At 55.7% G+C, this 15241-nt stretch overlaps 4 protein-coding genes across 6 annotated transcripts; 1 reads left to right on the forward strand and 3 right to left on the reverse strand.

Moving 5' to 3' along the window:
* Positions 1-403: 403 nt before the first annotated feature.
* RNF5 (ring finger protein 5) lies at positions 404-2793 on the forward strand. Its single transcript, XM_047733798.1, has 6 exons — positions 404-634; positions 1561-1579; positions 1675-1787; positions 1898-1952; positions 2029-2146; positions 2226-2793. The coding sequence occupies exons 1-6, from the start codon at positions 495-497 to the stop codon at positions 2321-2323; spliced, it is 543 nt and encodes a 180-aa protein (XP_047589754.1). The 5' UTR covers positions 404-494; the 3' UTR covers positions 2324-2793.
* A 190-nt stretch (positions 2794-2983) lies between these two features.
* Positions 2984-5975, reverse strand: AGER (advanced glycosylation end-product specific receptor). 3 transcript variants are annotated; one of them, XM_047733796.1, is made up of 11 exons: positions 5818-5975; positions 5526-5632; positions 5204-5396; positions 4960-5024; positions 4740-4827; positions 4460-4642; positions 4245-4372; positions 3920-4058; positions 3611-3634; positions 3378-3504; positions 2984-3256 (listed from the first exon to the last, which is right to left on the reverse strand). In XM_047733796.1, exons 1-11 carry the CDS (start codon positions 5867-5869, stop codon positions 3160-3162), a joined length of 1203 nt encoding a protein of 400 aa, XP_047589752.1. In that variant the 5' UTR covers positions 5870-5975; the 3' UTR covers positions 2984-3159. The 3 variants fall into 3 exon arrangements, with proteins under 3 accessions (XP_047589752.1, XP_047589751.1, XP_047589753.1); XM_047733797.1 differs by having other exon boundaries at positions 3182-3281; positions 5818-5884; XM_047733795.1 differs by lacking the exon at positions 3611-3634 and having other exon boundaries at positions 5818-5884.
* A 413-nt stretch (positions 5976-6388) lies between these two features.
* PBX2 (PBX homeobox 2) lies at positions 6389-11773 on the reverse strand. Its single transcript, XM_047733794.1, has 9 exons — positions 11273-11773; positions 10257-10330; positions 9773-10020; positions 9495-9685; positions 9207-9342; positions 8912-9065; positions 8455-8543; positions 8262-8348; positions 6389-8145 (listed from the first exon to the last, which is right to left on the reverse strand). Exons 1-9 carry the CDS (start codon positions 11491-11493, stop codon positions 8053-8055), a joined length of 1293 nt encoding a protein of 430 aa, XP_047589750.1. The 5' UTR covers positions 11494-11773; the 3' UTR covers positions 6389-8052.
* Positions 11774-12371: 598 nt separating this feature from the next.
* Positions 12372-14449, reverse strand: GPSM3 (G protein signaling modulator 3). The gene is made up of 4 exons (XM_047735117.1): positions 14051-14449; positions 13733-13841; positions 13314-13513; positions 12372-13107 (listed from the first exon to the last, which is right to left on the reverse strand). The coding sequence occupies exons 1-4, from the start codon at positions 14387-14389 to the stop codon at positions 12970-12972; spliced, it is 786 nt and encodes a 261-aa protein (XP_047591073.1). The 5' UTR covers positions 14390-14449; the 3' UTR covers positions 12372-12969.
* Between the last annotated feature and the right edge of the window lie 792 nt (positions 14450-15241).

Raw genomic sequence — 15241 nt, forward strand, 5'->3', positions numbered from 1 at the left:
TCCCGCCGGCTGCTACGCACGCGTATTTTACCTAACCACCATTTTCCGTCGAGTTCCAGCCAATCAAGTGCTCTGGAGCCCTACACTCCAAAGTCCAATAGGAATCCAGACATTCTCTGAAAGGGGACGTGAAGGAAAGAAAGGCAACTTAGAGTAGGCGAGGCCTGTGTAGTCCCGAACCAATTGCTTTTGGTCTTTGGTTATGACTGGCAGCTAATCAGACGAATAAAGCTCCCCCTGGTCGGGCGACGCAGACTGAGACTGTATTAGCCAATGACCATTGTGCAAGGGCAGGACTGCGCAAACCGCGCCCCTACGCTTTGGACCAATCGTTTCTTTTAAACTGTGTGATTGTCAGTGACTCAAGCCAATAGTGCTTAAGAAAGCCTTGGAGCCCGCCCAACGACCGTGGGCTGGAGGCGGTTTCTCGTTGTTGGGGCGTGTGTGTGTGTTTGGGGGATTAAGGGGTACGTGTAGGCGAAACAGAACTGGCCATGGCAGCAGCAGAGGATGAGGACGGGGGCCCCGAAGGGCCAAACCGCGAGCGGGGCGGGGCGGGCGCGACCTTCGAATGTAATATATGTTTGGAGACTGCTCGGGAAGCTGTGGTCAGTGTGTGTGGCCACCTGTACTGGTGAGGATCCGGGAGGGGGAGAAAAGTGGGGCTCACCTCCTTACTCGGGGGAGGGGGCTGTGGGCGGGGTGGCATACAATTATACAGATAATCGGAGGGCACATTCACATCGGTGAGGCCCGAGGAGGGCACTTAGGTCTCTTTGGGTCTGTGTGGGCCAGAGGGTCATATCTGTACAGAGGAGACTCGTGGGACGGAGAGTCATAGGAACTAGGAGCTGAGGGGTATGTGTGGTGTGTTAAGAGGAGTTGGGGCGGGGTGGGCGTCACAGCACATCTGTTAACAGGTAAGACCCGAGAATGTGAGAGGTCTTAGCTGTACAGGTATTAACATATTAGACTCAAAGGTTAGGGGTGACATGCCTTATTAGTTGAGTAGGGGACACCTAGGGAATGTGGGATCACATTCAGGAGAGATGTTGATAGGGAGTGGTATGACAAACCCGAGAACAAGGGCACTGAAGGGGCAATCCTGAGAAGTTAAAGGATGGTGGAAATAGGGACTTTATTGAGAGGAAGAGAGGAAAAAATGGTTTGGGAGTGATAGGGACAAGGATGGGGCTGGGGGCTGAAAGAGGAGATCTGGAAAACCTTGTTTGAAGAGACCTGAAAACTTAAGTCAAAAGGCAGAGAAGGGAGGAGGAGATGGGTGCGTGAGTGCGTGCGTGCGTGCGTGTGTGTGTGTGTGTGTGTGTGTGTGTTGGGGGAGAGGAGAGGGTTGAGCATGTTGAGGATGGATATTACTTTACATGTTGTAAGATCAGAGAAGCAGGAAGGCCAAACTGGCTGTCATGGTAGAAATTGTAAAAAATAGGAAAAGAAACAGGGAATACCTGGGAAGAGGGGGTGAGATCACTCTTGTGAGGTTGGGTCCGTGTCTGTCTTTTCTGTAGCTAGTTTGACCTTCTTTTTTTCCCCCCCATCCAGTTGGCCCTGTCTTCATCAGGTGCGTACTCAGAGGAGATGAAGAGGGAAATGGGGAGGTCTGAGGAGTTGAAAGACCCTGCTGTGAACTGGAAACCACTTCATTTTCTCCCTCAGTGGCTGGAGATGCGGCCAGAGCGGCAAGAGTGCCCAGTGTGTAAAGCTGGGATCAGCAGGGAAAAGGTTGTTCCTCTTTATGGGCGAGGGAGCCAGAAGCCCCAGGACCCCAGGTGAGAGAGAGGGGGTGTTACTGAGGGAAGATGGAGGGTTTCTGCCCTGGGTGTGGGGTGTGGAAGGGAAGAGATGGTTTCTCATTGCCAGCCCTTCTCCGGTCCTTCAGATTGAAAACTCCACCCCGCCCCCAGGGCCAGCGACCAGCCCCGGAGAGCAGAGGGGTGAGTCTTGTCTAATTGTGTTCCTTCCCTGCCAAAGACCTGCCCAGTTCTCCTCTGACTTTGTCCACCTCCCTAGGGATTCCAGTCATTTGGAGATACCGGGGGCTTTCACTTCTCATTTGGTGTTGGTGCTTTTCCTTTTGGCTTTTTCACTACCGTCTTCAACACTCATGAGCCATTCCATCGGGGTACAGGTAAGAGCCTTCCCTCAGCTCAGGCCCCTTCCCAACCTAGGAGTGGATGCTTCTTCCACAGCTTTCCTCTCTCCTACAGGTGTGGATCTGGGACAGGGTCACCCGGCCTCCAGCTGGCAGGACTCCCTCTTCCTGTTTCTCGCCATCTTCTTCTTTTTCTGGCTGCTCAGTATTTGAGCTTTGTCTCCTTCCTGCCCACCTCCAGCCAGAGGAGAATCAGTATTGGGGGTCCTTGCTGACCCTTCCTTACTCCTGGCCCCGCCTCCCCAACTCCTCCGTTTCTATTGGCTAAGGCCACGGCCCGCTTTCTAGGAGGCTGTGGGTAGGAGGAATGACATCTGTGCAGAGTATGGGAGAACCTTCTGCTCTGAACTCACTGAGTAGCATCATAACTCCCACCTCTGGGACAGGAGGACAGACAGAAGAGGATGTCTGTTTCTTCTCTCTCCTGATCCTTTGCTTTCCCCCACTTTTACTGATTTGATGTTGAAAGATGAACAAGGCTCCCTCTGACTCTCCCCTACCTTCCCCCTGTTGATTTAACTTAATTTTTCTCTCCCCATTGTCTAATATGGGTTCTGCCTCTAAGTGCTTTCTTCCCCTCACTACCTCCTTTATTATAAATTCAATAAACAAGGTGAGATGTATTGATGGGAACTCTGCCCACTTTTGTCCTTTCCTCCTTCCTTCTAGGACAGGAGCATCTTATCCCCAACTGAGTAAATATCTGTGTGGTATGGGGAGGTGTGAGGGTGAGCCCCTCTTCTTCAAGGCTCTCAAGGATTCAGGGGGTGAGGGTGTCTCACACACTCACTGTCAGTCTCACACACAGACATGTGCACGAGAGCAAATAGGCGAGGTGTTTACTTATCACTATGGGAGGCTCTGGTTGTGGAAGCAAGTTTGGTGAGGTGGGGTACAGGTTATATAGGGGGAAACTGCTCTGAGGCCAGGACAGAACAGCGGCGGGGGGAAGAAAAGGGGGCTGACAGATGGGGTCTAGCTGTCACCCCTCAGGGCCCGGCTGCACCGCTCTCAGCTGCCTCTGGCTCCTCTGACTGATTCAGCTCTGCGCGCTCCTCCTCCTCCTCCTGGTTTTCTGGGGCCTTCCTGGGGAGGGGGATTGGGGAGAATTCTGCACATGGTTTCTAGTGCTCTGTCATTCCTGCCCCCACACCCCTTCTTGCTGCCTGGTGGTCCCAAGTCTGAGCTGTTTGGCTTTCTCACTCACCTTTCCTCTCTTCGGCGTCGCTGTCTTCGCCACATGATGGCCCCAATGAGCAGGGCAGCGATCCCCAGGCCTCCCAGGATCCCCAGGGCCAGGGCTACAGTTCCCAGTCCCTGCCCTTCCACAGAGCCTGTAGAGAGATGGGGAGAAGTGAGGGCCCCCACCATTCACCATTCCTTTCTTGTTGACCACCCATCCCCCAGTCCCATTGGGGCCATTTGCTTCCAACCCCTCACCTGCGATGGGCTCCTCCTCTGCTTCTGAAAGGCAAAGTCAGAGCAGGTTAGAAGGGAAGGTCTAAATTTGAGAGAAGGCTATTAGTGGGAGCCCTGATCGAGTCTTCCCCTTTCTTGAGAGGAGAGAGGGAACAGCTGGGCTGCTCTCAGGAGAGTTTGGGTGGGGCAGAGGAGGCCTGGATGTGGGTGAACCAAGGAGGAGTGGTGTGGTTCTTGGGGACAGTGCCAGGTTGGGCTAGGGAACTGGTATCTGCACTGTCTCTTAACCCAGCCCCAGGATCCCTGGGGTTTGGAGAGAGGTTTTCTCACCGATGACGACACGGACAGCCGGGCTTTCCTGGGGCCCACGGCCGGGATAGGTGGCCACACAGCTGTAGCTTCCCTCGTCGTCAAACTCCACATCATTGAGGAGCAGCACAGGGCTGGGGGCAAGGTGCAAGGGTATGCCCTGGGGGTGGAAGGGGGACAGGAGACTTACAACATCTCCACACATCCCATACTTCTGTCTTGGTCTTTATATCCTCAAGTACTCGGTTGTCTTTCCCGGCTCCTCGCCTGCCTCTCCATGAGCCTCCTATTCTCATTGACAGTGGTGTGTCTCTTTACTTCCCAGCCCCCTCCCCAAGTCACTCACATCCTTGATCCAGTGGATCTGAAGGGAGGACTGGGCAGGGGTTTCACAGGTCAGGGTCACAGTACCACCACGAACTAGTTTTCCACCTTCTGGCTGTGCCATCACTCGGACCTCTGGAGGCACAGGCTCTGGGGCAGAGGGCATGAAGTTGTAAGTTATATCTGTGTGGTCCTAGTGGCCGTGGGCTTTCCTCTTCCCTGAGGGCCTCTTCTCACCCCAGACTCTGAGCTGGATGGAGGCTGTGTGTAGGGGTCGACGCCGGGGAAGTCCAGGGCTGAAGCTACAGGAGAAGGCGAGGTGGGGAGCTCCTCCCCAGGCTGGGGTCACCATCAGCGCCGACTGGAGTGTGAAAAGCCCTGTCTGAGGGTGTCTCGTGGTCTCTTCCAGCACAGACACTCCTGTGCAGGGAGGGGAGGGTAAGGCAAGATATCCCAGGGTGAGTGTGGGAGAGGGATCAGAAAGAAAGCAGCTGGGAGGGGAGACTTTGGGACTTACCTTTGCCATCAGGTATGAGGAGTTTCCCTTCTGAATGCCAATTAAGAGTCCCTGCAGGATAGCCCCCCTCGGACACACATGTCCCCACCTGGGGAAAGAGTGACCTTCATTATCTTTGAAAATAAGAGACTACACACACACACACACACACACACACGCAGAGCTTACACTCCCCTTCCTCTTCTCAGGACTGCTTTCTACTTCCCCCCGCTTCTACTACCTTATTGGGGACACCAGGCATGAGTTCAGAGGCAGGAGAGACAATTTCTGGCTTCCCAGGAATCTCTGAAGGAGGGAAAATTTCAGTCAGAGGCTGCAGCTTTGAAGACTCGCACGCGGGTGTAGGATCTAGGGCAGCTGAAGTCACAGGTTCTCCCACACCAGGGCCAAGGAATCAAGGGCTGGGGTTGAAGGCTTTTCCTTAGATGAGAGGTGGGCCAGGGAGAAGGCCCTGGAACTCTTACGGTAGACTCGGACTTGGTAGGCGGACCTCATCTCCTTTCCATTCCTGCTTGTTGCCTGACACCGGAAAGTCCCCTCATCCTGGACCCCTACTGCTGGTAGGAGGAGGGAACCATTGGGGAGCACTCGAGCCACGCTATCCCAGGAGCCTCCCTCGGGAGACAGGACCTTCCAAGCTTCTGTGCGACCTGTGTTCTGGGGACAGAGGAGAGGGGCCTGAACAGTGCGAGTCCTTTGGGAAAGGACTCATGAGACAGGGAGGTGGGGAAGGGAATCATTCCTGGTCTCTGGAAGGAGGGAAGCTGTGGCAGGAGCCCTGCTTACCAGTTTCCATTCTAGCTGTTGGGGTGGTTTCTTGGGGGCTCCCCTACAGTTCAGCACCAGTGGCTTCCCAATCCGGGCAGTGATGTTTCGGTCGCCTACTACTGCCCCTGGGAGACAGTACAATGGTGGAGGGGTAGGAAGGAAGGGAGAGGCTAACAAAACTAGGGGAGGTCAAGATGGGTGAGGGAGCTTGAAAAGCAATGCCAGTTTCCAGGAAAGTTCTGGGCAGATTTGGGGAGGGGAACGAAATGCTTTCTTCGGGGGATTGGTGTGAGGGGGGGGAATGGCTCACCCCACAGACTGAGGACCAGCACCCAGGCTCCTGCTGCTGCCCCTGCTGCCATCCTGCTTCCTTCCCAGGCTCCTGGCTCTGTCTGCCCCTCACTGCTGTGGCCACCGCCCTAGGTGGGGCTTGCACCCTCTCCCCTACCCCCATCTTCCCGTCCTGTCCCGCCACAGGGAATGCTAGGAATTCATGCTGCTTGGACAAGAGTCCTTCAGGTAGGAGGAGAAACAATGATCACCCCACCCTTAGGCACTGCCGGTCTCCAGGCACAGCCATATCCATGTGGGGGGGGGGGGCGGGAATGTACCTCCTAGAATTTCTCATTACTCAGGACCCCAACTCCATCTATTGAGGGCTTGCCTGGTGGACGGACTGGAGCCCATATGGCTTAGGTAAGGTTGCTGGATGACAGGGTTCAGGCCTGGCTGTTGCCTTTGGGGAGGGTTGAAGGTGAACCGTGGGACCTGGGTGGCGAGGGGAAGGCTGGGAGGAATCGGGGGAAACACCTGTGTGGGGCTTTATGAGACAGATTTTATTCTGGGGTTTCTCATGTTTTTGAAAATAATGCTCAACTAAGCCCAGGGAAAAAAGAAATTTCTTTATTTAAAACTGCATGTTTTTTTTTTTGTTTTTCCTTTTCTGTGAAACTACAAGTTTACAAGTGAGGAGAGAACTGCCCCCGACCCGTGCCTCCTGCCCACCACCCATCACACATCCAATCTGCTCCCCTCCAGTCCTGCCTGGATCTTTGACAGGAGAGGTTCCCCACTAGGACAGTCTTGTAAAATCCTGAGGATGTTTGAGGGGCTCAGATGGTAGAGTTCTGGCCAAGAATAGGTCATGGGTGATTTTACTTTCCCCCATACTTGGCTTTTTGTAATCTCCCTCTTCTCTCCCCCCACCCTCTTGATTTTTGAACTGAGAAAAAAAATGCCTCATTTCTGGGGAAGTTGAGGGAGATACACACACAGGTACCCCAACCCACATTCACCATATTTGGCAATAACCCCTTCCCCATTCTTCCCCCTCCAATCTGCAAAGAGTAGTTTAAAAAGACTTAAAGACGTGTCACTCACAGGGGAAGGTGGCTCTTCCTCAAAATTACTGAGTCCAGCCCTGCCCAGGGGTGCCGTGTGTTTGTATGTGGGGGGAGGAGGGGGATAGGTCAGCAGAACAAGCCCCTGACTACCTCCACACCAAATGCAGCAGAGAGCTGCCTGCATAAGCAAAGAACACTTAAGTGATCGTACAAGCAAAAATACCTAAGTGATTTTAGGAGGGCAGGCTTGGGGCCCTGCTAAGCATACTTTCTGATGGATAGGACTGGAGCCAGGTGGGCCTGTTTACAAGTTCTATTTGTTCCCCTTTCTCTTATGACCCCTTCGGCTATCACCCTTAACGTGGGAAAGTAAGAAATTAAAAAAAAAAAAAAATCAATATATTTATAAAAACATCTACTTCCCCAAACTAAAAATTAAGAACCAATAACAAAACAAAAAAATTCAGATAGTACAGATGGATCCCAGGGTTTCGTTTCTTTCCTTTAAGACAAAAAAAAAAAAAAAAAAAAAAAAAAGAAAAGAAAAAAAAGAAAAAAGAAAATCAACCCCAAAGCCCAGTCAACAATTCCCTAAAGTAGCAGAAACTCCCTCCGAGGTAGATATCTGAGTCAAACACTCTCGTCCACCGAGCGATTCTATTGGTTTAAGATGAGCTGTGTATGAGGTAATAAAGCCATCTGGAGGGGCAGGGGGTGGGGAGGCACAGAGTTCATGGCCCATGTCCTCTGTCCAGGAGTGTCCCCAGTTTTGGCATCTCTGGTCAGGCAGGGCTGGCTTCTCCACAGATCCCAGAGCAGGTTAAGTGGGGTAGAGGAGGGAAGAGTCGGGGAGCCCAGAGAAAGATACAGAAATGGAATATAGTATAGCAGGTAGAGCAAAGGGAAAGCGATCTGAACAACAGAATTCTGGGTGTGTGGTTTATGTGTGAGAGAAAGGGAGAGAAGAAAGACTGAAAGGAAAAAAGGGGTTGAGACCCCACTTTCCCCTTAGGGGACCCCATTCTCCCTGCCATATAGTCAGCACCCCCAGCACTGGAGAGTCTGGTCAGGGAAGGGATGACCCCATTTGCCCTTCTCTGTCTTGTGCTTCTCCTGTGTCCTGCGGTTTGTCCTCTGGATGCCTGCGTCCTCTTCAAGAGTCGCCTTGTGAGCCCCCACCCCTGTGGCCCTGAGGGGCAAGATCAGTTGGAAGTGTCAGAGTGAACGCTCCCTGGTCCCTCTGTCGGAGATGTCACTGAGGATGGGGTTACAGCCTCCTGCCAGCCACCATTTGCCTAGAAAAAGAAAGAGGTTGGGGCAGGGAAATCCAGTGTGGGAGACAACACGGCCAGAGGAAAGCCATCCTGTCCAGGTGAGAGGTGGACAAAGGGAGCGTCAGGTGTTCACTCACCCTCATTTCCCGAGGGCTGTACATCTGGCCTCCCCCAAGGTTATCCCCGTAGCCCCCTGGCCCCATTGAGTGTCGGAGTGATTCCACCTGCAGGCAGCAAAGAAGGGCAGGACACAGTGAGGAGTCTCATACCCTGGAGAGCAGGAAACCGAGTTTGGGCAAGCCCTGGTCGAGGGGAGATGGGCCACCTGACCTGGGAAGCAGAATAGGAATCTCCGTTGAGCCCGGGCATCCCCAGAAACATGTCTCCGGATCCTGAGAGATTGAAAGAGCCGCCAGAGCCTTGGGGGAGCAGAGAGGGAATTAGGGAAGAGTCTAACAGAGCCTGAGACTCGCCATAGTCCTGTGTTTCCAAAAAGCCCTCTGAACTAGTTCTGGGGGTGTGCTGCTGTACACAACTTATCCCTAAGACATTGCAACACTCAGGAGCAGGCTGTGTCTGAGCCTCCCCCTCCCTCCCTGGCCACTTGCTGGAAGACAGAAGTAACTTCGCTGGACTGGCCTTTGTCCCCTGACATCTCCACTCCATCTCAGCTAGTTCCCTCTCATCCCAAAAGGCCCCCTCTCTGCTGGGATCCTGTCTAGATAGGAAGTGGGAACAAAGGCCGGAAGTGTGCAAGAGAACCAGCCAGGATGGCAGCGGGGTCCACCTGCAGAGGAAGGGGGTGTCGGGGAGCTGGTGCGGCTGTGGCCCCCCTGGGTGACTGACACGGCAGTCTTGACGGCATAGATGTTGGCCTCCTCTTGGAACTTTCCAATATTTTTCTTATAGCGGATCCGCTTGTTGCCAAACCAGTTGGAGACCTGTGAGGCATGGAGCAGAGAGGAGGGTCAGGTGCAGACCTTACCCCCCCAACCCCCACCCCCCGTAACCGCCTCAGTCAGTCGATCAGAGAGCTTTTAACCTGAACACTACACCCCGGCCCCGAGTCCCACCTCCCATACCTGAGAGACAGTGATCCCACACTTCTTGGCAAGCTCCTCCTTAGCCTCCTCACTAGGATACGGGTTACTCAGGTGGGAGTAGAAGTACTCATTGAGGACCTCAGTGGCTTGTTTGCTGAAGTTGCGGCGTTTGCGTCTACAGAAGAGGGAGAATGGTGGTGAGGCGGCTGCTGTCCCAGCAGGGCGTCCGTCTTGCACCACTCTAGAGGGCGCCACTGCCATGGAGCACCGTGTTGTGTGTGAGCAGGTGGCCCTGAGGCTGGGAGAAGTGGGGGGAAGGAGCCCCACCTGGCATCCAAGAAGCGGGAACGCAGGATCATGACAGCCTCACAGGTGCTCTGCTTGAGCTGCATCTGGATGGCGCTGAACTTTCGGTGGATGATGCTCACCATGCGCTCCATCTCCTTGGGAGCCACAGGCCGCGTGCGGCTCTGTTCCCTCAGCAGGTTCATGACGTGCGTCGTGAACTCGTTACATGCCTGCAGTGGGCGCCCGGGGCTGTGAGGAGGGGCCCTCTGGTCTTGGGCTGCCCTGTCCTCTCACCCACGCCAGCCTGGTCTCCTCACCTGCTCGTACTTCTCCAGCTCCGAGTGGTAGATGTGGCGGATTTGGGCAAGTTTGCTGCGATAGTCGGAGTGTTCGATGGAGTTGTCAGGGGACACGCCGCCACCCGAGGCTGCGGCGGCTGCAGCTGCTGCAGCAGAGCCCCCCCCTTTCTCAGGCCCAGCCACACCCTCTGCCAGAAGCATGTTGTCCAGGCGCATCAGCTGTGGGTCCACCGGCTCCTCCTCTTGGGAGCTTCGAATGCTGAGGCCTAGCATGCAGGCGAGTGAACTTAGGGACCCAGGGAACCCACAGCCGGCTCGTAGCCCTCCTGGTGTCTCCTGGAGACCCACGTTTCTAGGCTTTGGTTCCCTCCCCATTTTCCCTTAGCAACTTCCCTAACCTCTACTGTCCTCAGTGCCCCGAGATGTCAAACTCTTGGCCTGAGCCCTCTAAAGAACAGAGTTCAGTCCCCAGAGGTGAGGAATCAGAGGGGGACCCACATACCGGTTTTCTCCTTGATTTCGCACAGGACACTAAAGAGAGCAGGCTTCATGCGGTGGCAGTTAAGGGCGTGTTTCCTTGGGAGGAAAGGGAAAGAATAGTTGAGAAGTTACAGGAACAGAGGTGGGGCAGGATGGGGGTACCACGAGGGTGAGGGGGAGCCTAGGAACAAGAAGGGAGGTAGAAGGTGGGGGTGGGGACATGACGGAGTTGGGGGGGCAGACAGCTCCTGGAATGTGGAGATGTGGGGAAGTTGCTTGGCTTTAGGAAGATGCGGGGGGGAAGGTGCAGGCAGCAAGATAAAGGCACCGTGGGCACAAACGGGGCTGTGGGAAATGGGCCTAAAAGGGGACACAGGGAAATTTGGGGGTGACTGCCAACTTGAGAGTGACTAGGCAGATTTCAGAGGAAACGATGGAGACTGTGAGAAGAGTCAGAGTTTGAGGTACCAGAGACGGGGCTGAGGATTTCAATACAGATGTGTACGGGGGCGGGGGGGGGGGGTCCTGGGACTGACCAAGGCAGGAGGCTTTGATGCTCCTAGTGTCTGGCTGAGCAAGGGCTAAGGGCTGGGTGAGGGCCCTTGGGAGGGTGGGCAAGTGGTGGAGAGGAGTGGTAGGAGCTCTGGGCTGGACCCAGGTCTGGAGAAGATGGGGGTGGGCTGGGTGGAGAGTTAGGAAGACAGCACAGCAGTTTCTTAGTCTGAGAGCCAGAGCAGGGCTCTGGAGGTGGAAGGATGTTCCAGGGAGGTACAGGGGTCAGTGAGAGGTGGGGGGTGGGTGGGCAGTGAGACCACCCTGGGCTCCCCTCTTTGAAGGTTTCAGGGTCTGGTGGTGAAGGGAGGTTTGAGAGGGATGGCTTATCTCAGGACTAACAGGAGTAAGGAAAGAAGAGAGCTGTAGGATCCTGGAGAGGGTCCTGGAGTGGGGGGGGTGGGGGGGGGGATTCCCAAAAGATTCAGAGCTTGTGAATGGGGCTTCTGCTGGGTCTGTGTAGGGTCCCGGGGTGGGGGCACTCACTTGGCCTGGGCCTCATCCAGGCTCTGGTCGGTGATGGTCATTATCTGCTGCAGAATGTCCCCGATGTCTTGCTTCCCTCGGCCTCCCGGGACCCCCCCGTTACCCCCACCGGGGTCTCCGCCGCCGGGAGGCTCGCCAGGGCCCCCAGGCTCCCCACCCACCAATCCCAGGCCCCCCCGGCCCCCGCCTGGAGGGGGCGGCCCCAGCAGCCGCTCGTCCATAGTTGGGGGGGGGCCCTGAGGCCCCCTCCCTGCTCCGCCCTCCCCCCGCCTGGTTACTTCCCCCCCCAAACTCGGTGGGGCCGCTGCTCCCTCCGCCCCAACCCCCACCGGTTTCTCCCCTCCCGGCTCCCCCGGAGGTTCACCCCAGGCCTGAAGGGAGACCTGGGGTACCGGCTGGGCCCCCCACAGGAGACCCCGGCCCCCGGCGGCGGAGAAAATGGAGCCGGAGAGAGAGAAGAGGCCCAAGCGGGGGTGTGTGTGAGAGAGAGAGGGAGGAGGGAGGAGGGAGGAGGGAGGAGGGGGGGGAGCGAGGGAGGGAGGCTGGGGGAGGGGAGCCGGGGAGGAAGAGGAGGGGAGAAGAGAGGAGGAACAAGGAGGAGCTGGGGGCGGAGAGAGACACACAGAAGCAGAGGAACTGGGACCGAGTGGAGGAGGGGAGAGGGAAGAGGGGATGAGGGGAGGAGACTGGACCCACGGGGAAAATATGCGTAGGCCACCGGGCTGCAAGTCGTCGGCCTGGAAAGCGGGGCTTGTTGGGGCTAGGGGACCGCCGCCTGGGTTCCGAATTAGGGATCTAGGTTTTGTGGTCTCTGGCCGCTAGAATGCCTGGGTTCACAGACAGCTTAGTTCATATTTCTTGTCCTAATGACTCCCCTCCCTGTTCTACTTAATTAAAACCAGGAGAGGGGGGCTGGGGGGGTATAATTAGGGAGGTCTCCAGCCGCTGCTTAATGAGCCAGTAATTAACCAGCCAGGGAGGGGGGCTGGCCTCTCGCCAGACTAGGGAGAGAGGCGGCCTCCGGCTTCACCTTCCTCTCCCCCGCCCCCCCCACTACCCCTCCTTCCCCACCGCAGCCCGAAACACCAGTCTTCTTCAGTTGGGAGGAGAATTACATTTATTCATACAACCAAAACATCAGACTTAGAGCAGCAGTGGGGAGGCAGGGGGGCAGTGCTAAGTGTCCATTCACAGCCTGTAGGCCCCGCATCCTGGGGCTGGGGGTGCTGGTGGTGGGTGGGGGAATGGTCTCTTTACAGTGCCTTCTCTGTCTTCTTACTGAGAAGGAGGGTGGGACTCTCTGTCAGGCCCTAACCTTGGGAGATTTGCCTTTTCTTGGGAGATAGGGAGGCCTGAGCCCTCAGATTCTGCCCCCTGAGGATGTCTCCACAACTCGGGACTTAGAACCACTCCCTGTGATCAGAGGAGCGGGTGGGGTGTCCCTCAGTGGCTGGGATTCCTTCACTGCTTCAAGCTCCCACACACTAGGGGAGGGAGTTAAATGACCATCCTACTTTGACTGTGCTCAGGGTTTGAGGACTTTCACCCCCTCCATTCCCAGAAAAGGTGGATGAGGGTGATGAATATTGAGATTTCTCCTGGGTCCTCCAGTCTCTGGTGCCCCTGCCACGCAGTAGTTGAGGGCTGGCCAGCTTTGAGCACCAGAGTGCGGAGTGGCTGGTGGGGTGGCTCAAGTCTCAGCAGGTATGTGTTGGGGGCCGGGACCTTTGCTCCTCCATTCGACCTCCACCCTGAACTCTCAGCAGCAACTCCAGGAGCTCCTGTCCCCCTGGGGGTAGGGGAGGCTCTGACCGCTGGGCTTCCATCCGCTGGCACTGGAGGAGTGGAGGGAAGGGAGGGTGTTGGTGAGGTTTTAAGAGGAACAGGCCTTGAAAGGAGCCAAGGCTGGTGGAAGGGGTATAGGGGATACCTGTGATGGGCATGGGGGGGGGACTAGGCTAGGCAAGGGGGCAGATGCTGGGGAGAGGGAAGACCAAGAGACCAGGAACCTTGGATCTTGCCTTTTGGGTAGGTGTCTCACCTGGTGACTGAGGATAGTGCTGTAGAGCTGTTCTCTGTCCTCAAGAGGCCGGTGTGGGGCTGGGGCTCTGCTTGGGGGATTCTGGGGGATGTGGAAGGTGGCTCTCTGCTCCTCTAGGCGGCGGGACTGGGCCTCCGCCACCAAATCCAGAAGGAGCTCAGTCTGTAGGGAGAGCAGGGAGGCGGAGCGGGGCCCCAGGGCTGGGGAAAGGAGAGGTAGGGCTCAGAGACCCAGAGAAATTGGCAGACAGGAGGTTTGGTGGTGCAAGGTGTTTAGGCACTTGGGGTCAGAGCTGAGGGGCTGTAATGGGGAGTCAGGAGGAGGTGGGGAGAGGGCCCAGGATGGAGTGGGCCTTGGTAATGGGATCAGGAAGGATGTGGGCACCAAGGTCAGGGAGCTCCCGGAGCGGGTGAGGGTACCTGTGTGACGGGTCCCTGAAGGAGGAGGGGACGGAGGAGCAGATCGCCAAGGCCGAGTGCTGGTGTTCATAGGGGGCCAGTCATGCTCATCCTGATGGGGTCCCTGATGCTGAGAGACACCCGGTCCAATCAAGCCCGGGTGTGGTGGGCAGGGGGCTAGGCCAACAGCCCATTTCTTCTCTCTGTGTCTCTGTTCCTGCCTCAGTTTGCCCAAACCCTTCTAAGTCCCCTGAAACCCCTGTCACTACGTTGCTGTCCCAGGTCCTCTCACCTCCCTTTCTCCCAGTGTCAGCCTCCCCAACCCGGTGTGCAGCTCACCTGGTCATCTTCCTCTTCTTCCTGGGGTCTCTTGGCCTCCATCCCCTGAGGGGGGAAACTGAAGGGGGAAGGGTAGCTGGGATTTGGGAGGAGGGCTGGAACCCTAGGTTCCGGAGGGGAGTGGGGGCTGGAAGGGGTGGGGGTGAGCCAGGGGCTGGATGCCTGGGTACTGAGCAGGAAGCTGGGTTCCTGGTCAGCCCCCCCACGGGCCCCGCCCATCCCTGTCAACTTCCTCCAGTTCTGTTTTCCCACCCAAACTGCTTGCTTGACCTCTCTTGCCCCAGGGGAGCACAGAGACTGGGAAAAGCTCCTCCAGCTGCAGTAGTGGAGGGGATTCATGATGGGGAAGGACTCTTGGCCTTTTCATCTCGGGTCTCAGTTGACCCCCCAACCCTAGGCTCTGTTCTCTCTACTCCCCTCCTCCCCTTCAGCTCTTTCTGTCAACACAGGAACTAGCTACACAGGAAGTGGTTTTACTCCTCAGAACCCCTCTCCCGCCCCCAGGTCCCTTTCCTAAGAGGACCCCGATATAGGCTTTGACTCTCCCCTGTGTCCCAACTTCCCAAAGACTTATGGGGACTGGGAGGGGCATGGTTCCAGTGGGAAGCAGAGGACTCAGGCCCAGGGATGTTGGGCCCTCAAACATATACATATACCTCTAGGAGTGACTTCAACACCACAGTACCTATTTGATGAATGTGTGTTGAATTAGTTATCCCTGCCCTCCAGGTGCTTACAGTCTATTCAGGGTACAAGATATGTACCAAATGTGAAATGAGGGTCAGGGGCAACTTTGCTCTACTCATGAATGAAGGATACAGAAATGGAAAAGGGAGACAACCACCTCCCTGGAGTGGTCTCAGTGCTGGTCAGGCTGCTTGGCACCAGGGTAGGAGCAGGGTAGAGATATTTTAGTACCTCTAAATGGCAACCTGCCATATTATGTTTACAGCTGAGTGGCTTAGAGCATGAAATGTGATAAGATCGGGTTCTACCACTTAATGCCTTGCGATCTTGGGCAAATAAAATCTCTGTGCCTCAGTTTCTCAAAGAGTAAAATGGAGTTTTAATAGCACCTGCCTTGTAGAATTGATGTGAGGATTAAATGTGATAAAAGTATTTCGCATATAGTGCATGCTCAATAAATGGCAGTCACTATTAGCTTTTTAAAAAAAATGTTTTGTTATTTGA

This window comes from Lutra lutra, chromosome 6, assembly GCF_902655055.1.
Source record: "Lutra lutra chromosome 6, mLutLut1.2, whole genome shotgun sequence".
NCBI classification, from domain to species: Eukaryota; Metazoa; Chordata; class Mammalia; order Carnivora; family Mustelidae; genus Lutra; species Lutra lutra.